Below are 21,484 nucleotides of genomic sequence, written 5' to 3' on the forward strand. Positions count from 1 at the left end.
TTGAGTGTCCTGTGTTACTCGGTACAGCCTATCTTTTAATAATAGCACAGTACCGGAAGGAGGGTGTCACATTTCGCTGGCCATCAATTACTCTCACTTGGTTAACCCTCTGGAGTTGAGAGCTTTGCCGGCGAAGCTCGACAGGCTTAGAATGAGTAGGTCATGTATTGAGATAAATATCTTTGAGTTTTTTATCATACAAGCCTGACAGAAACTTTATGCTTTACACATTCCGATGTGCCCAGTGCCAAATAATATTATAGTTTTTAAATTCCCTAAATTAGATGAAACATAAAATTTGTCACCTTACTCAGTCACACCGGCGTTGGAGCTCGGAGAGCCCACTTACGCATTCATAAAAAACTATTCACATGGTAACGGCATGATAATCACTTTCACTCTTAGAGTTTCGATTTATTTCTCTCAGGAACAACCACCGTAAACAGGATAAAATCTGTCAGACATAGTTTAGGCTATCTGGAGGTAAAACTTATTGCGAGATGGCGCGTGGATTTTATGCATTTCAGATGATTCAGGACCGCGATTCAATTCATGATTCATTTCACGATTCAGGACAGCGATTCAATTTCAGGACAGCGAATCAATTCATAATTAAGTTCATGATTCAGGACAGTGATTCGGTTCAATCTTGAGAACTGGGACACTGGTGATGAACACATGGATTAAAGTTTTCCGTCGCTACGACGGATTTCCGTCAACTGGGAGCGCTAAAGGTCAATAATGAGATTGATGCAGATCCGAGGGGGAAAAAAAATGGAGTGGGGGGTTGGCCCATAGGTCTGACACCGATGTGATTTAGAACTTCACCAAGCTGCTATGATTGCCTGTTGTTGAACCCTTTCTTGTGCTATGTTTGAGTATATGTAGAGGAATAAGTTGTTGCGCTAGATAGGCCTAAATAAATAAAGCCTCCGCTACTGTCTAGTCCCGGGGAGGCTAGGCGTAGGCCACTGATGAAACTATTTGGCTGTCCTACTACTAGGCAACTAGGTTACTTGTCTACTACTAATACTAGGCCTTTTGTAGTAGTAGTAATAATAATGATATTTGCCTATTGAAAGGTGATCAGGTGAAAAAGTTGAAGCCGCAGCAAGACCTTTGCTATTAAGCCTTTTGTAGGTTAAACAGGCTTCGGCAGACAACGTCCTGGAAAGGCTGTGTTTTTCTTTGGTTTGTTTAGCCTACGATTTAATCTTTAAACATTATGGTTTCAGCAGTTCGCTTAAACATTGGAGGCTGCAGAGTCGGGCTGCAAGATTTCCCGACACTTGTTTGAGATGACAAACTTCATAGTAAGGAGAAAATAATTCCACAGTATTTAGTGCCTCGTCAGTCTCAAAAATTAATAGTGAAGGACCAACGCGAATTAACTCCCAAAAAAACATCTCGTAAGCCTATATTTTACATTTTCAAAAAAGTCCGGAATTGGAAGTCGGTCAGTGGAGTGTAATGAAGTGTCTCATTCACTAAGCACAAAAGGTCAGAAAACAGTGGAGAAAACAGCTATTGCTTAAATAGGCTACTAATGTTTTACATTAGTAATTTAATGTATGTGACAAATAAATTCATTGATTAAATAGATAAAGAGGCGAATACTCCGAAGCTCAAAATTCAGGAAAGTGGCTCCGGTGTCGCAAGTGCACAAGAACAGTTATTTGAAAGTTAACCTGATGAATTTGTGCGTGCGCGTGCGATTTCATGAAGAACCGGAACAATTGGCATTCGGTGAAAGATTCACACCTATGACTCATTATATTCGCGCGCGCCCTCTCGCCCACTTTCTCTTCGTTTTCCCAATTTACACACGTGTCTGAAGATGGAGTTTTCAGAAATCTCCACTCTGCCCAGAGTTTGCGAAAGTAGCTGTTTTCAGTGACTGAAACCTCCGTATAGGCGTGAATGAGAGGTGCAACCGAATAAATAAATATGCATCTTTTTTATCCGGCTACATGTAGGCTATCACTGCGCAAAGCCTCTAATGTTGAAATGGTAGTAATATTTGTTAAAATAATAGTAGGCTAATTTCCACATTAATTGGTAAAATAGCACAAGGGATGTGATGGGGGGATGGCCGTTTTATAAGGGGGCTGATTTGAGATTTTTGTTTCAGAAGGGGGATGCCTCCCCCACATCCCCCCCCCCCAACTCAAGTACTGTGTATAAGGCCACCGGACATAGGCCCTTCGATTTCCATCACTAGAGCGCGTCAAATTACTTTCGGTTTTGCCAGCATGGATGCGCTTCTTTTAAATGAAGGCACAGATGTGTCAGACATCGGCAAAACGGTAAAGAATAAGTGGAGATGGGCTTGCCTAAATGAAATGGACGATAATGGCAAGCCATTTAGTTCATGGTGCAAAAAGATGAAAATGGCAGGTGTGTGCTTTTGTGTAGTTTGCCATAAAAAAAAGTCTATGGAAGCAATGGCAAAAAACTAGATGCCTTTGGCTTCACTGCGAAGAAGCAGAAAAAGTGAACTTTCACTTTACTTTTCTTGTTTCCTGGTTTTATGTCAACAGCTCATTCATCTCATTATCTCTAGCCGCTTTATCCTTCTACAGGGTCGCAGGCAAGCTGGAGCCTATCCCAGCTGACTACGGGCGAAAGGCGGGGTACACCCTGGACAAGTCGCCAGGTCATCACAGGGCTGACACATAGACACAGACAACCATTCACGCTCACATTCACACCTATGGTCAATTTAGAGTCACCAGTTAACCTAACCTGCATGTCTTTGGACTGTGGGGGAAACCAGAGCACCCGGAGGAAACCCACGCGGACACGGGGAGAACATGCAAACTCCGCACAGAAAGGCCCTCGCCGGCCACGGGGCTCGAACCCGGACCTTCTTGCTGTGAGGCGACAGCGCTAACCACTACACCACCGTGCCGCCTTATGTCAACAGATTTTCTTATTTTTCTTTCTGTTCCACTCTTTTGAAAGCATGGTTCAAGTTCGACTGCACTTGCACTTTTCTCTTAACCACTGCTGTGCATTACTAAAGTATTGTTGAAATAAATTTGCACTTTGCACTGAAAACTTGATGTTTCATCATTTATAGCCAGTAATGACAATGGTAAAGTCTTGCCTTAGCTTTAGTCATTGTTAAAATTATGTAAATGTACTATAAGTAGGGGCCTAGGGGATCATGGACAACACGGCGTTTAAAATTTGACGCATCGCTGACGTGGTAGGGGCCAACGACATGGAGCTTTTTTTTCAGTCAGATGATTTTTTTTTGCTTTAATCCATGTGAACAGTGCCTTTTTTTTTGTTTTGTTTTTAACTTCGACTTGATCCAGCCGAAGATCAACTCGAGTAAGTGTAAATATTTCTTCTATTTCTGATGAGCAGATCAGTTGATGTGTGTGTGTTGTAGTGCATACACAGGAAAAATGACTGAGCAATTTTTTTCCAGAGTTAAAAGTATTTTCCTCAAAATAGTTAATTTTGCTCTATTTTGAGTTTAGAGAGTAAAATTTGGAGTTGGAGTGAGAGCAAAATTAAGGAGTAATTGTGTAACAGAGTAGCAGAGTTGGTTGTGTCTCTGAACTGAGTAAAATAGTACAAGAGTTATTTTCAAGACACACTGAATAGTCAAATACCAAAATAAAGTCAAATACCAGATAAATGAAGCTGTCATAGAAAGCAGTTTTAGAACTGTGTTGGAATGTGTGAAAAAAAACATGACCTTACCCACTGTGACTTGACCTGATGGGATTAAGAGTTAATCTGATGGGATTAAGAGATGGCAGTGGGAGAGGTTTTCACTCTTCTCATTGAATGAATGGAAATTTATGACCCTTCTCATTGAATACCCCTCCCACTACCAAACCTTTATCCCAAAACAATAGGACATAAATTTTTTGATGGCCAGTTAATTGTCCAAATCAATGGAGCATATTTAAGTTATTGTGCTTCATACATTCCTGAGACTGAACAGAATCACCTCAAGTGACAAAACAGTTCGACACAATGGGTAAGGTCATGTTTTTTGCACATATTCCAACACAGTTCTAAAACTGATTTTTACAACATCTTCATTTATCTATTTTTTTAAAGTACAATCATGACATACATACTACATAAATATTATTGTAGCTGAACTTCTGCTGAATACAAGTCATATGACTGAAAATACTGCTTAGATTTGTTGAAATGGATAACAAAATCAGAGCATGCCAAAATCATTAGAGTGCCAGAAAATACCCTCAGACTTAACCCTTTAATGAGGGTTAAAGGCATTATGCAGAGTCTCGTCTCACGTCTGTTCTAATGGGAAATCCTCGAGGGAATCCCTGAGGGAGGGAAGAGGGGTGAGTTGCTCCTCATATCACCCTGACGTGGTACCGATGTAGACAGCTCAGAGACAGCTTCCCCAGTCATTGCCACACCAGGATTCTCCCATGATGTATTACTGCAGGATCTGCCCACTACTACCTGCTCCATTAAGCCTTTAAATCCTGGCCAGTCGGTCCCCAGAATCAGTGGGTGGGTGAGACACGGGTTAACCGCTGCCTTTACACTATGCTTTTCCCCCCAAAATAGAATGTGGATGGACACTAGTGGATATTCGTGAACATCCTCGTGCATACACAAAACCTTCACCACTTGTGCTGTCCCCAGTGCCTCACCTTGCACCAGGCTTTGGTGGATTGAGGTCTGATTACACCCAGAATCCACCAACGCATCATACGTATCTCCTTAAACACTCACCAGTATATGATACGCTCCAGCACAATCGAGGGTGGTCTCTGGCTCGTCAGGGATCTGGACCACAGCTCACACCTCCATTGCAGAGCACTGGTCCTGGAGATGCCCGGGCTCCCTGCAACGCCAGTATACCAGCCCAGGCTTCACCTCTGTATTGGCGATATAAGAGTCACTCACCTGGGGGGAGAAGGCACAGAAGGGGAAGATGGGCAGGAGATACCACAGGTGCAGCAGGCCGGCTGGGGAGAGCCGGCCCCCACCTCTGTGGTGGAGGAACGGGGCAGAATCGGGAAGATGAAAGAGGGGAGGAAGAGGGAGCGAGAGAAAAAGAGAAGAAGCAGAATGTTCGCCTGCTGCCAGAACCGCTGCAAAATGGTCCTCCGCCAACTTGATGGCCTGATCCAGCGACTTTGGGCGGTGGCACTGGACCTACTCCTCCATTCCTTCTGGAAGCTGGCCAATGAACTGCTCCAGTGTCACCAGGTTGATGATCCCCTTGGTGTCGCAGTCCTCCACCATCAGCTACTGTCTGCAGGCATCCCAGAGCTGTTGACCAAACATGAATGGCCAGCTGACTTCCTCCAATGTCAATGCTCTGACATTGCTCTCAAGAGTGGCCAACATGCTGCAGGATGGCTCACTTCAAGTTGGCGTGGATAAGTCGACTGTCGGCAAGGAGCTGTTGCGCGGCGAGCTGTGCAGTAGTAGACCAGTCAGCAGCAGTAGTAGACATGTCGCACGTTGCTCGACCAGCCACCCCCATGCTTTGACTGCTTGCTCAAAGCGGGTGATGAACGTATCCGGGTCGTCGTGCGGTCCCATCTTTGTCAGCGTGACATGGGGTGGGTCCACTGCGGTGGCGGTCAAGAACCCTGCCGACGTAAGCAGGTGCCAGAACGCCTGGTGAGCTTCCTGCTGGGCCAGCAGCAAGGCTTTGAAGCGCTGCTCCTGCTCCTTCTGGAGGGCCGTCAGAACTTGGTGCTGGCTCTGGCATAAATTCCCCTACATTGGGGAGGACTCCATGGGGTGGTTCCCTTCAGTATCCTCACACAGGGCACCACTGTAGCAAATCCCTGATGTGGGTGGAATACTGAAGTGCGGTAGATGGGAGTTGATGTTAACACACCCTTTTATTTTCACTTTCGTGCTTTGCTTTTCAGCTATACTAATCGTACTCGGCCTGGCACGGTGGTGTAGTCGTTAGCACTGTTGCCTCACAGCAAGAAGGTCCTGGGTTTGAGCCCAGTGGCCAACAAGGGCCTTTCTGTGTGGAGTTTGCATGTTCTCCCCAAAATTTGTGTCTGCGTGGGTTTCCTCTGGGTGCTCTGGTTTCCTCCACAGTTCAAAGACATGCAGGTTAGGCTAATTGGTGGCTCTAAATTGACCGTAGGTGTGAGTGTGAATGGGTGTTTGTCTCTATGTGTTAACCCTGCGATGACCTGGCGACTTGTCCAGGTTGTACCCTGTCTTTCGCCCATAGTCAGCTGGGGATAGGTTCCAGCTTGCCTACGACCCTGAAGAGGATAAGCGGCTACAGAATAATGGATGGATAATCGTACTCGCGTGGTCACATATATATATACACACACACACACACACGTGTTCTGCTCGGGAGAGATCCCCTCCCGTCGCTCTCTCCCTCCTTTTCTACCTTCCATCTTCACTGCAAAACACAACATTAATCAACAACAGGTGTACTGACTTTGACACTTACCTTCCCTGGCCCCTCCATTCACAAACCGACGCTTGTTTCGCCACTGCCACAGTTTTATATTTAAAAATTTTCAAAGTAGCCACTGTTTACCTTGACATTTTGCACACTATTGGCATTATCTTAACCAGCTTCATGAGGTAGTCACCTGGAATGCTTTTCAGTTAACAGGTGTGCCTCACCAAAAGTTAATTATTGGAATGTCTTGCCTTCTTAATGCATTTGAGATCAAATAATAAATAGTAAATTATAAACATACAGTAAATAGCTGTATTCCACAACTGTAGTAATCCATAATTTTCAAAAACCGCTCAACTAAGTAAAGAGAAATGACAGTCCATCATTACTTTTAGACATGAAGTATCTTTTAATTAATAAAAATTAAGAAAAACATTGAATTAGAAGGTGTATACAGAAAAAAGGGGGGGATGAATACATGCATTATATAAACAGTTATTGCCCAAAATCAACTCGTACATGAGCTGATAGCCAAGTAGGCTATAAGCTATATATGAAGAGACTGAGTGGAATAACTGTTTTATTATATCCACATTCATTGAATTTTGAGCAACAGAGCATATTTTTATTTTTTACAAATTCAATAAATAAAAACTTTATACAAAACGTTCGACAAAATAATTTCCACTTAGATTGTAAACAAACTGGCAAAATAACAGTAGCAATTTGTGGAAAATGCTATAATAATAATTCTTGAAAAATAAAAAAGATACGTTCCTACCAGGCAGCACGGTGGTGTAGTGGTTAGCACTGTCACCTCACAGCAAGAAGGTCCAGGTTCGAGCCCCGTGGCCGGCGAGGGCCTTTCTGTGCAGAGTTTGTATGTTCTCCCCGTGTCCGTGTGGGTTTCCTCCGGGTGCTCCGGTTTCCCCCACAGTCCAAAGACATGCAGGTTAGGTTAACTGGTGACTCTAAATTGACCGTAGGTGTGAATGTGAGTGTGAATGGTTGTCTGTGTCTATGTGTCAGCCCTGTGATGACCTGGCGACTTGTCCAGGGTGTACCCCGCCTTTCGCCCATCGTCAGCTGGGATAGGCTCCAACTTGCCTGCGACCCTGTAGAACAGGATAAAGCGGCTAGAGATAATGAGATGAGAGATGAGACGTTCCTACCATCAAAAACTTTTTTTCCATATTTTGTTGCCCTCTTTTTTGGGGGGGGGTCTTCTTCTTTAGGGTTTTTTGGCGGTTGGCAAACCAACTTAAAGGTGCGTTACCACCAACTGGGCTGGAGTGTGGAACAGGAGATATTGGGGGGGACTATATTCTTTTAGCTACTTCTGTTTCCTTTAAATACTTGATCATTTTTGGGGTTTTGTTTTCGAGTAGAGTTTTTATTTTGTCCTCGGTTGGTTGAGCAACACACCCTGACATTTTGTTTTTCTCTACTCCCAGTATATGAGCTGATAGCCTTATAGTAGAGTAGCCAATCGAATCGTGGATAGAATCCACAGTCACTGGATATGAGCAATCGCGTGCTCTGATTGGCTACTCTGCTACTACTATTTGCAACGAAATTTCGTTTGGTGTACACTCGTTGCATACTGAATGACAATAAAGGTTGTCTGAGTCTAAAGTCTAAGTCTACTAGGATATCAGTTCATATGCCATGAGTTGAGAAAAACAAAATGGCAGAGCGTGTTGCTCAATAAAATAAAAACTCTACTCAAAAACAAAACCCCAAAAATTGCAACAGCAAAAAAAAGCAACAAAATATGGAATGAAAGTATTTGATGGGAAGATTTTTTTTTTTTCAAGAATTATCACATTTTTCACAAATTGCTACTGGCATTTCGCCGGTTTGTTTACATTTTAAGCAGAAATGATTTTGTCAGCTGTTTTGTACAAAGTTGTTTTTTTTAAATCGAATTTGCAAAAAATAAAAATGCTCTGTTTCTCAAAATCCAGTGAATGTAGATAGAATACAACAATTATTCCACTGAATCTCGTCGTACATGGCTTATAGCCTACTCGGTGCTACGCGCCTTGTTGGCTGTCAGTTCAAGTACGACTCAATTTCGTGGAATAACTGTTAAATACATATATATTAGTTTTTGTTTCATTTTTTATACTGTTCATTTAAAAAAACTTCACAGCTTACATAACATATTTTTAATTACATTTGATACATTTTGCTTCTAAAAATCTCAATTCATTTTACTATGATTTTCCAAACTCCCTTTTTTCATCCATTGGGCAGCAGCCTGCTGTGGCGCCAGGCATCCTGGGTATCCATAGGGGTCAGGAGAAGCAAGTGTTAGCAACATTTGTACAGATGTTGTGTTATTTTTATAGCTCTCCTCCATTTGCTGGGTGGCATTTCCTCCTGTGTTAACAGCGAGGTTAACTGCACACAGGCGTACTCAGGGACTCTGGCCAATTTTTTTATTGTTACGCTAACTCAAACAATTTCTCTCACACTCCCTCTCTTTACCCCCACCCACTGTACACACACACACACACACACACACACACACACAGAGCCTCCACCACCTCCTGACTCTGAGACTGTGGATTTATTGTCCTGAAAAGTGCATATGGCACAGAGCAACATAGCATAATGGTTTTACCTTCTCAGCAGGTAACGCACTAAGGCCCCCAGCAAGGAGTGAGTAAGGGAATGAGGGGAAGATTAGTGCAATTCTGCTGGATTTTTTTCAGCCTGTATAAAATGAGGTGCAAAAAACAAAGCACACTAACTGACTTTATTACATAATTAAAGATAATTAAAAACATTTTAATTATTGTCCCAAAAGCAGATGTGTTCATGTAGCTATTTATGAAGGTCACAGCACTTTTGTTTGATGTGTGCATTCTCTAATCTTTCCCATGTTGATAAATGACTAAAGGACTATGGCCTTTGTGGTACCATATTTATACCCCAGTGAAACAGGAAGTCACGGATGACAGATTCCTAAATGAATAAAATAAGAATTCCTAAATTAATTTAAAAAATAATATTATGGGTATTTTGGATTAAATTTACTTTAGACTTCTCTGTGTTAGACTCCCAAGTGGCACAAACAGCATATCATCTGGAGTGCACTAGTTCAGATCCTGATGATGTCACAGCCATTCGTGGCCAAGAGCCCAAGAGAGCAAAATTGGCCTGTGCTCTCAGGTTTTCTGTAAATTACACCTGTCAGTTACAGCAACACAGGTCAGTCATGGGCATCATGCATACGGAAGTTGATGGATAGTGCTTTCCTCAGAGTGTGTTGCACCACCCCTGACATTGCATATACAGCAATTCAAAAAGATGTGGCTGGATTGCTTCATGTGCCAATTCTCAGAGGAAGCACATGGTAACTTTTGCCCACCCTGGCTGATAGCTGTCTTGTGATTGGGGAAACCTGTCTGATTGGTGGAAATTGACCTAAATTATGGAGAAAGTTGGGGAGGAGATTTGTTTCAGTGTGAGATTATACTAATTAGCAGACTGTAAGCTGATAAAGTAAATGTTATTCAGTGACTTGTATTCATTCATTCATTCATTCATTCATTCATTCATTCATTCATTCATCGATATGCATTCATTCAATCATATTCAGTAGCTGCTCCTCTCAAGGCACCATGCACACACAGTCACACCAATAGAATTGTCAGTCAATCTCCAAAATGCTTTCAGGACCCTGCAGCTGTAAGGTAGCCAGGCTGCCCACTGAAACAATATCACATCCCCATTTTTTCTTTTTTTCTTTTTTTATTTATTTTTCCAGTCTAGCAATGCAGTGGAAGTAATATTAGAATACCCAAATGCTCAGAATTTTTTCTCCATCTATATATAATATCTCTTCTACATTTATGTTGATGTTTGCCACTGGCAATGTGGTGTAGTCTTTTTTCCTCTTCCATCATAATGTTGAAATCGTGTCTTTCCTTTTTCAGCTGACCAGTCACCGGCTGGTGGATGCAGATGGGATCATCAACCCAGAAGCTTTCTACATCTACCTGACTGCCTGGGTCAGCAATGACCCAGTGGCCTATGCAGCGTCTCAGGCTAACATCCGCCCTCATCCTCCAGAGTGGATCTATGACCGCACTGACTCAGTCTCCATCAGTAAACTCACCAGTCAGTAATACACTAGTACTTATTCATGTCTGTTCTTCTCTTTAACCAAATCGTAGGCAATATAAATAGAGGTTATTCGAGGTTTATCTTTAAATGTGGAGTCAAAGAATTATAAGAAATTAAGGATAAAATTGGGCTGCAATGCTAATGCAATATTGTAAACTCTGATACAATCTCAGATTATTATTATGGAAGGAAACTTCCTAGAAGCTTAGTTTTGGTATTGGGAGCTGAAATAAGCTTTATGATGGGACGAGTGACAAGAATGCTGTAGTCTGGTTACACACAGAAGCTACTCAGGAACACATGGCTGAATTACAACCCAGAGATGGCTTTTCTGTGGCAGAACCTCTGCAGCACAGCTGACTGTTGTACAACTTCTGTCTTAAAGCGATTAAACAGGAAATTTTGAAATTACAGGGTTATGAAATGTCATCATTATACAGTAATACAAGATGTTCTAGATGAAAAAAATTAAGCAGACATTAGCTTATAAAACATGTTAAAGTTGTAACATCAGTTCATTGGGCCATTTGGCCAGGCATGGCCATACTGGATTAGCCAAATACATAGATGTATTAGGAGATGAAAACAAAGGTGGCGCTGCATGACATAGGATTCAGCACGACAGCATACCATGTCACGCATCAAAAGGGTGGAAGATAAGCAGGTAAAAAAAATTTTAATAAACAGACAATAATAAACACCCCATTGACACTAGTGTAGCATGCACTTGTACATGGAAAATGACATCACGTATGATGGAGTTATGGCAGCCTCCCTGACAAAGAAATAGTCCTGTCTATTTTCATCACTTTAGTGGTTATATCGTTAACAAATTCAAAATGCAACTTTTTTTTTATAAAGGACAGACACGAAGACTGACTTTTAGGTCAGTTTGTTTATTTGAGGTATATTTTCTTTAATTGAAATTTATAGTGGTGATCACAATGAGCCAAAGTCCTGTTTAACCAAGTGGTCCTGCATAAACCCAGACAGAATATATACTCATACTCCCTTTACACACACACACACACACTTTGAGACAGGAGGTGAGTCGGTGTCACATTTTGTGATTTTATCCGTGGATTTAAGACCACCACTTATCTGAATCCAACAGCAGTCAGAGGTGGGAAACTAACAAAAGCTCTGCTATGGAGAGGAACTTTGGTGACAAGTGGCATGTTGGATCCACTTTCGGATTTTCAGATGTAAGAAATGTCTTACTCGAGTACAAATTGAAGAGTGTTTATCACATTCTGGATGTATGGGTGTGTGTACAGCAGTATCATTTTTATATTAAAATAGTTATCATGAATTAAATATTGAATATGAGTGATTAATTAAATATCATGAATATCATGAATCAAACAAATAAGTTAATATGTGTATGTGTATATACACAAAACCCAAATGCAGAAAGAAAGAAAGAAAGAAAGAAAGAAAGAAAGAAAGAAAGAAAAGTGATTTCTAAATTTACTTTGACTTATATTTCATTGCAGACAGTATGAACCCAAGATATTTCATGTTTTGTCTGGTCAAATCCATTCTTGCATTTCAAGCCTGCAACACATGATGACAAAAGTTGGGATGGGGACAGTTTAGTGCTAGTAATGAGGTAAAACAGATAAAGAGGTGATTTGAAACAGGTGATCTCAACAGATAATTGTAATCATGATTTGGTACAAAATCAGTATCCAGGAAAGGCCTAAGCTGTGTCCGAAATCACTCTCATTCACTACTCCCTACTCACTACCTAGGGAATTCTTTTATAGAGGACTATATAGTGAACTCAATGGTAAAATGAAAAATAAAAACACTTTCAGACACTACTCTGCTGCGACGTTATTTACGTCATTACTGTCGCACAATTAAAACGTGCCGTATCAGTCGGCTGGTGGGTTTTCAAAATAATAAATACATGCGTGTATTTTTGTGATTAAATACATATTATACTGAGCCTATTTCCCACATTAATAAATACAAAGTACTTTGTGTCTGTTGCATCTTTCAGTTCTTTTAAATCAAGGCTGAATACTTTCTTCTTTCCCGCTGCCTTTTATTAAATTACATTTGAAGCTTTTGATTAATTCCTCGCTCTCCACTGTAACTTTTATTCTTATATTTTATTTGTCTTATTCTACAGGGTGTTTCAAAAAATTTGGTATTATTTGAGATGTAAATATCCCAGAAACTACATAGTCTAGGCAAATGAAACTGAACAGGCTGAATATTGAGCAATGTACGATTCAAAATTTGAATGAGAAATTCAAAAGGTACGTGGATTCCATGAACGATTTCACAAATTTTCAATATGCGCGCTGCCTGAGACACTGACACACACAGACAGCCTTCCTCTTTGAACTTTGTGTGCCATATCCAAATCTGCATTGCAGTTGATGCATTTTTAGAGAATTCTCTCACAGTCTTGTTTGACTGTGTTCAAGCATACTTGTCAGTAAGCCTGCTAAAACTGTCCAAACTACAAACATGGACACCATGGACTACACTCCCCAAAACTCACAGCACCCTCTGTCTCCAGACTATTGAACTTAGCTGTCACTCATCCTAATTAGTCCCTCTGCCTATATAAACCTCTCTCTCACACTACTCCAATGCAAAGTACCATTCTGCTCTCATCAGTTCATACCAAGCCTTGTTGTTTCTGACTGACTCTTGTTATTCTGAATCTTGCTTCTCTTTTTCCCGTTTACACTCTTTGTCTTTCCCCCTTAACGTTGTTTGCCGATCGCCCGACCCTCGCTTGTTCTACGACTCTGATTCTCGCCTCACGTTTTGGCTCCATCACTGTTTGCTCCTCGTTACTCTTCTGCACATACATCCGTAAGTGCCTACACCATGACAGGATACCTCGCCTCCATGGATGTAGTGGAAGAAGCGAAGCAAACTGCTCTCAACGCCCAAGGATGCCTATTAGGAGAGCATCAGCAGATGTGAGCTGACCTCAACACAAGAATGGCCCAATTAGCAACTGTGATGTTGCCAGCCCTCCTAACGCGTTCTGAGTCATCTCTGAGCTCAGCACTACAACTTCTGGCTCTGGAGAAATTCGCCAGATATCCTCTCGCCTGTAAAAGCTTCCTTCTCCAATGCTCCATGTACTTCGCTGCTATGCCTAACATGTCTGACAAGCACAAGATTGCTAAATTTCTTTCCTTTCTCACGGGCAAAGCACTCTGATGGGCCAGTGCAGTTTGGAGTAAGAGCGGCGAGCCGACTAAGTCCCATGAGCAATTTCTCACTCTGTTTAAAAGGGTTTTTGACCACAAACCCGAGGGGATTGAAGTAGGTGAAAGTTTACTCACCATATCACAGGGCTCCAGAAGCATGGCCGAATATGCCCTGGAATTCGGAACGCTAGCGGCCACTAGTGGATGGAATGATCCTGCTCTGAAAGCTGTATTTTGCCAAGGTTTGCACCCAGAGATTCTAAGTGAACTCGCCTGCCGAGATGAGCAACTAACGCTGGATTCTCTCATTGACCTCGCGATTCTTCATAATCTCTTGGCTCATCGACCCTCCCTACAGGAGAGTGGAAAACCGTATCCAGCCTCGGAGGACAGTTCTGCCATGGATGTCTCACACACGCAGTTAACTCGCTCTGAATGTGCTAGGAGGAGAAAGGAGGGGCTTTGCTTCTACTGCGGGAGCACTGAACATCAGCTCAATCACTGTCCCGTTCATCTCCTACAAAGGGTCCTCCACGCAATGTAAGTCCAATAAGACGGTTCAATTCCAAATCGTTTAAGGTTCCAGTATTGTTAAAGTTGGCTTCTTCTACCCACATCCTCTTTGCTTTCATTGATTCAGGGGCAGAGGGGAACTTTATCAGCAACTCAGTTGTTCAGAAGTTCAACTTGCCAACAACCCCTCTTCAAAGTGCGCTTAGCATTCAGACCATCGACGGAGGACCAATAGGAGATGGTTTTGTCACCTTACACACAGCTTTTCTATGCATCCAAGTGGGTGCCATCCACTCTAAGCTCATCTCACTCTGTCATCACCACCATAAGTCATGATCTCATCCTTGGCTACCCTTGGCTCCAGCTTCACGAACCGTTGATCTCATGGCAAAACAAAGACATTCTACAGTGGTCACCCACATGCTTTCAAGGCTGCATTTCTTGTCCTCAAATAACTCTCACCTCCACCTCTGTGGAGAGCCCTCAACCTGACACTCTGGACAACGTTCCCCAATGTTATCTGGACCTCGAGGAGGTTTTCAGCAAGGGAAAAGCCTGTGGGCTGCCACCTCACAGATCCTATGACTGCGCCATTGACCTCCTGCCAGGCATGTCACCTCCTCATGGGCGTATCTATCCTCTTTCTCAGAAGGAACAAACAGCTATGGAGGCGTACATTCAGGAGGCCCTCAAGCAGGGCTACATCCGTCCTTCTAAGTCTCCAGCTTTGGCTGGCTTCTTCTTTGTGGAGAAACGAGGCAGGGGTCTACACCCATATATTGATTACAGGGGATTGAACCAGGTATCAGTGAAATACCCTTATCCACTTCCTCTTGTTCCTGCAGCCCTGGAACAACTCAGATCAGCAAAGATCTTCTCCAAGTTGGATTTACATAGTGCATACAACCTCATCAGGATCAAAAGGGATGATGAGTGGAAAACTACATTCAGCACTACCGTCAGCCATTTTGAATACTGGGAAATGCTGTATGGCCTTTCTTTGGCACCTAGCACATTCCAGTGTTCTATCAACGATGTGCTACGGGACATGCTAGGCAGATATGCTGTTGCATATATTGATGACATCCTGATATACTCTCCAAATGAGGACAGTCACCAAGAGCATGTAAGAACAGTTTTCCAGTGCCTGCTTCAGAACAATCTCTTTGTCAAAGCAGAGAAATGTGAGTTCCATCAGAAGCGTATCTCCTTCCTCGGATATATCATCAGTGCTGAGGGAGTGAGTATGGACTCATCCAAGGTCTCTGCAGTTACGTCTTGGCCCAGACCCAGGTCCATTAAGGACCTTCAACGTTTTCTGGGTTTTGCAAACTTCTAATGCCGTTTTATTAGAGGGTTCAGCTCAATCGCCGCTCCCTTGACAGCACTACTCAAGAAGGGACCAAAACACTTTCAGTGGAACCCCTCGGCAGAAGAAGCATTTTGTCATTTCAAACAAGCCTTCGCTTCTGCTCCCATCTTACAGCATCCGGATTCTTCCAAGCCCTTCACTCTGGAGGTAGATGCTTCTAACACGGGAGTAGGGGCAGTCTTATCCCAACACTTCAGGGAGAAACAGAAACTTCATCCAGTAGTCTTCTTGTCTAAGAAACTCTCATCAGCTAAAAGGAATTATGGCATGGGGAATCGGGAGCTACTTGCAATAAAACTGGCCCTTGAAGAATGGCGACACTGGCTAGAAGGTGCCAATCACCCGTTCATAATCCTAACAGACCATAAGAACCTAGAATATCTTAGGAAAGCCAAGTGGTTAAACCCTCGCCAGGCCAGATGGGCTTTTTTCTTCACAAGGTTTAATTTCACCATTTCTTTCCACCCTGGCTCCAAGAATACTAAGGCTGATGCCCTCTCGCGAATCTTTGCTCCCACTCACCAGGACTCCACTGCCCGTCCCATTCTCCCATCTCTGTGCTTTCTACAGTCCATCACTTGGGACCTAGACAGAGAAATCAGGAACTCTCAACCTCAACAACTTCCCGACAGTCTTCCACTTGGTCTACTATATGTGCCCAAACCTCTCAGAAGTAGACCCATCACGTGGGCTCATGCATCACCTGCTATGGGACACCCGGGCAGCCAACACACTCATCATATGCTTAGGAACAAGTATTGGTGGGAGAACATGATCACAGAGATCAACCCATTCATCGCTTCATGCTCTGTCTGCGCACAGGCCAAAGTACCCAGAACTCTGTCCACTGGTAAACTCTGCCCTCTCCCCATTCCTCAGAGACCCTGGTTCCACATACCCATAAATTTCATCACCGACCTCCCTCCCTCACAAGGTAACACCACCGTTATGGTAACCATCGACTGCTTCTCCAAAGCTCTCAAACTCATTCCCTTACCTGGCATCGCCACTACAGCCCAAACGGCAGAACTATTATTCCAGCAGGTTTTAAATTACTATGGTCTCCCTGAAGATATTGTAAATGATCATGGCTCTCTGTTCATTTTTCATTTCTGGATGGGCTTCATGGAAAGACTAGGGGCTTCAGTAAGCCTTCCATCTGGATATCACCCTCAGTCTAACGGACAAGTTGAAAGAGCCAACCAAGAAATCAGCTGTTTCTTGAAGATCATCTGCATGCACAACCAGGGGGACTGGGCACGCTTCCTTCCATAGGCTGAGTATGCACAAAATTCCCTCAAGCACTTTGCAATCCAATTAATACTGTTCCAGTGCATACCTCCCCTGGGACGACACTCCCAGCCAAGTTCAATCCGTCGAAGAGTGGTTCTCGCACAGCCAGGCAGTATGGGAGGAGGTTCATCAACGGATTGAAACGATTAATGCCAAGTACAAGAAATATGCAGATAAGCACAGAGCAGACACCCCAGCATACAACCCAGGTGACAGAATTTGGATAGCTACAAGAAACCTCAGAGAACCCAACTCCTGCAAGAAACTCCAGCCACAATATATCGGACCTTTTAAAGTGCTGGACTGCATCAACGAAGTTTCACACAGGCTAGAACTCCCTCCTCACAGCAGGCTGTCACCAACATTCCATATATCCTATATCAAACCTGCTATCCCGGGCCCCCTCGCCGAGAACGCACCCAGCCAGGAGCACCCAGCTCTCGACATTGAGGGTGAACCCATCTACCAGGTAAACAAGATCCTCAACTCTAGACGTACAAGAGGGCAGATTGAATACCTGGTAGATTGAGAGGGTTACGGACCCAAAGAACAGAGCTGGGTTCCAGCTAAAGACATCCTAGATCCACTCCTCAAGCAAGAATTCCATGCTCTACATCCAGACAAACCTGCACCCAGAGGTAGGGGGTGCCCTAGAAAGAATATAGCTCCCAGTGGGAGCTTCTCGGGGGGGGGGCTTTGTCAGTAAACCTGCTGAAACTGTCCAAACTACAAACATGGACACCATGGACTACACTCCCCAAAACTCACAGCGCCCTCTGTCTCCAGACTGTTGAACTCAGCTATCACTCATCATCCTAATTAAGTCCCCCCTGCCTATATAAACCTCTCTCTCACACTACTCCAATATGAAGTATTGTTCTGCTCTCATCAGTTCATAACAAGCCGTGTTGTTTCTGGCTGACTCTCATTATTCTGACTCTTGCTTCTCTCTTTCCCGTTTACGCTCTTTGTCTTTCCCCCTTAACATTGTTTGCTGATCACCCAACCCTCGTTTGTTCTACAACTCTGATTCTCGTCTCACATTTCGGCTCCTTCACTGTTTGCTCCTCGTTACTCTTCTGTGCATGCATCTGTAAGTGCCTGCACCGTGACAGTATTCTAACACACAAAACGCCTTTTCTTTTGCAGTGAATGGCATTTCTGTACCTAAAAAAATAAAAACAAAAAACATTAAAAATAAAATTTTGACCCATTCCCACACATGCTGTTAAAATTTGAGGTCAATTGAATGAGAATTAACAAAGTTATTAGATTGTGAAATGATATCAAATTTTTTGAAACACCCTGTACTTTAGCTTATTTTCTATTCTCTTACTATTTTTAATTGTATTTGAATGTCTGTTTATAATGTGTTTCTTCCTCTGTCCATTCAGCCCCAACACACTACAATATAATTGCCATTTTCGCGCCACAACTTATAAATTTGTCTCGTGCCCGTTGTCATAAGGAAAAACAAACTACTGCTATATTCAATCTAAAATACTTAGTGCTTATGGAACAGCTTTTACAGCTTTTCTTTCAGTGCAGGTGCAATGCATGATGGTATATATTGCTTGGTTAGTGACCATTGGTTGTATGCTACTTTTCATGATGCATTGTGGGATACTATGAGTCCACTATATAGGATGTAGTAATTCTCACTGTACATTCGGACAGGGGCGGCACGGTGGTGTAGTGGTTAGCACTGTCGCCTCACAGCAAGAAGGTCCGGGTTCGAGCCCCGTGGCCAGCGAGGGCCTTTCTGTGCGGAGTTTGCATGTTCTCCCTGTGTCTGCGTGGGTTTCCTCCGGGTGTACCGGTTTCCCCCACAGTCCAAAGACATGCAGGTTAGGTTAACTGGTGACTCTAAATTGACCGTAGGTGTGAATGTGAGTGTGAATGGTTGTCTGTGTCTGTGTCGGCCCTGTGATGACCTGGCGACTTGTCCAGGGTGTACCCCGCCTTTCACCCGTAGTCAGCTGGGATAGGCTCCAGCTTGCCTGCGACCCTGTAGAAGGATAAAGTGGCTAGAGATAATGAGATGAGAGATGAGACATTCGGACAGCACTACAAAATGGCGAACTCACTATATAGTGAGTAGCGAGTGATTCTGGACACAGCGCTAGTCTTCGAGGAGCAGTCCAGTTCTCCATTTTGTTTTTAAACATTGCACTTATTTTCTCACATGTTTTTTTTGACAGTGTTCCTAAAAGAAAGACACGAAGGGATTTGGACATTTCACCCTCTACAGTGCATAAACTCATGAAAGGATTCAAGGAATCTGTAGGAATTTCGGTGAATAAAGAACAAGGGCACAAACCTAAGCTGAACACCTGTGATCTCTGATCCCCCAGACAGCACTGCATCAAGAATAGTCATTCATCTATAGCTGATATAAACACATGGGCTCTGGATTACTTTGACAAACCTTTGTCACTACAATACGGAGTTACATCCACAAATGTCAGTTAAAACTTTACTGTGCAAAAAGGAAGCTTTATGTTAATTATGTCCAGAAGCACCGTTGACTTCTCTGGGCTCAGAGGTATCTGGGATGGACCTCACACAGTGGAGACATGTATTGTGGTCAGACGAATCAGTATTCCAGGTCTTTTTTGTACGAAATTGACACCATGTGCTCCAGACCAAAGACAAAAAGGTCTATCCAGACTGTTATCAGCAACAAGTCCAAAAGCCAGGGTCTGTCATGGTATGGGGTTGTGTCAGTGCCCTTGGCAGTAACTTACACTTCTGTGATGGCAGCATTAATGCAGAAAAATACATTGAAAATTTGGAGCAATCTTTTTATGCTGCCTTCAAGACATCTTTTCAAGGGATATTTCAATAGACAATGCAAAACCACATGCTGCACACATTAGAAAGATATGGCTATGGAAATAGAGGGTGCCTGTCCCCTCTATCCCCAATAGAGAATGTGTGACAAACTTTGAAATGAATAATATTACAACGAGGACCCCATACTGTTGCACACCATGAGACCTGTTTCCAGGAAGAATGGGGCAAAATAACACCTGAAGCGTTTCATCAATTGGTGCCTTCAGTCCCTAAACATCTTTTAAGTGATGTGAGAAGGAATGGTAACATTATAAAGTGGTAAATGCTTTACTATCCCAACTTTTTTTTAAATGTGTTGTAAGAATCAAAATTGAAATGTGTTTGTTTTGAAAAAACAATAAAATTCATGAAGTAAAACATCAAATAATGTGCTGTTTTATTGTTTTGAGTGCAGTACAGTTCAACAGTTATTTACAAATCATTCAACATACCATCCCAACCTTTCCTGATTTGGGGTTTTGTGTGTGTATATATATATGCACACGTACAATTGATGGCATAAACCTACTGTGCATGTTTGAGTGGTAAACAAGGCTCTGTGTGAGAGCATGTGTGTTCTGGAAAGTGGAAAGTAGTGGTGGGGTTGATTTTATCTATCTATCCATCCACCTGACAGCATAATTACAACAGATTGCTGTCAGGGCTGACAGTTAACTGCATTTTGAGATCTAATGGCTTGTAATTTGACCCCTTCTCTCCTCCAGGCTGGGAAGAAATCTTTGTCGCTCTGAAATATGGCTCTTTGTGCTTAATTTTGTCCATTGATAATCTGATGATGAGTAAAAGAACCAGAGGGACAGTAGATTTGGCCTCAGTTTAGCTAAAATAACACTTTTAATTGGACTGTTTATAATACATTATCTTATTGGAAGAAAAACCTATTAGTAAAAAAAAAAGCCATGTTTTTGTCAGAGTAAGAATAAGCCTTTTTGATTAAAATGAGGCATAATGATTATAATTTGAAGAAACAGCAATTTAAAAAATAACGTAATTAATTATTTTGTCATTTTATTCCTCAGTTCCTGCCGCAGAGCCCATTGAATACGCACAGTTTCCCTTCTACCTCAACGGGCTGCGTGAAACACCCCAGTTTGTGGAGGCCATTGAGAGTGTGCGCACCATCTGCAACAACTACAGTCGCCTGGGTGTGCCTAGCTACCCAAACGGCTACCCATTCCTTTTCTGGGAGCAGTATGTCGGCCTGCGTCATTGGCTGCTGCTCTTCATTAGTGTGGTGCTTGCTTGCACCTTTCTTGTGTGTGCTGTCTTCTTGCTTAATCCATGGACTGCTGGCATTATTGTAAGTGGTCCTTTACACTTTTACCTGCAATTATAGTGCTTTTATCCCCTTACGTCACTGTAATATTGCATTTATTTATGATATAAATTTCTGTTTGGTTTTTGTAATGTATATAACTCATTTTTTTCAAGGTTTTCCTTTGTCACTTGTCTTTGTATGAAATTCTGTTCACAGGGCATTTGCTTTTAATTGTTGTAACATTATGGATTTCATTAAGATCCTAACACAGTTTTAATTGTGATGAAAAAAAATAGTTGTTATATAATGTGTGTGTGTGTGTGTGTGTGTGTGTATATATATATATATATAATATATATATATATGGGTCTGTCTCAGAAACTGCGTACTGTGGGGGTACCCCACTAAATATACTCAGTCAGTAAACTATACGGTTTTGGATGGTGATGTTGGTTTTAATTTGAAAT

At 42.6% G+C, this 21,484-nt stretch overlaps 1 protein-coding gene across 2 annotated transcripts in view; it reads left to right on the forward strand.

The window, feature by feature from the left end:
- ptch1 (patched 1) overlaps window positions 1–21,484 on the forward strand; it is a 142,577-nt gene that overhangs the window by 87,813 nt on the left and 33,280 nt on the right. For both annotated transcript variants that reach the window (XM_060931928.1, XM_060931929.1), the window contains exons 17-18: window positions 10,351–10,534; window positions 20,779–21,059. In XM_060931928.1, the coding sequence (XP_060787911.1) occupies window positions 10,351–10,534; window positions 20,779–21,059 (465 nt within the window). The remainder of the gene's footprint in view (window positions 1–10,350; window positions 10,535–20,778; window positions 21,060–21,484) is intronic.

The sequence above is a fragment of the Neoarius graeffei genome, chromosome 10 (assembly GCF_027579695.1).
Source record: "Neoarius graeffei isolate fNeoGra1 chromosome 10, fNeoGra1.pri, whole genome shotgun sequence".
Lineage (NCBI taxonomy): Eukaryota > Metazoa > Chordata > Actinopteri > Siluriformes > Ariidae > Neoarius > Neoarius graeffei.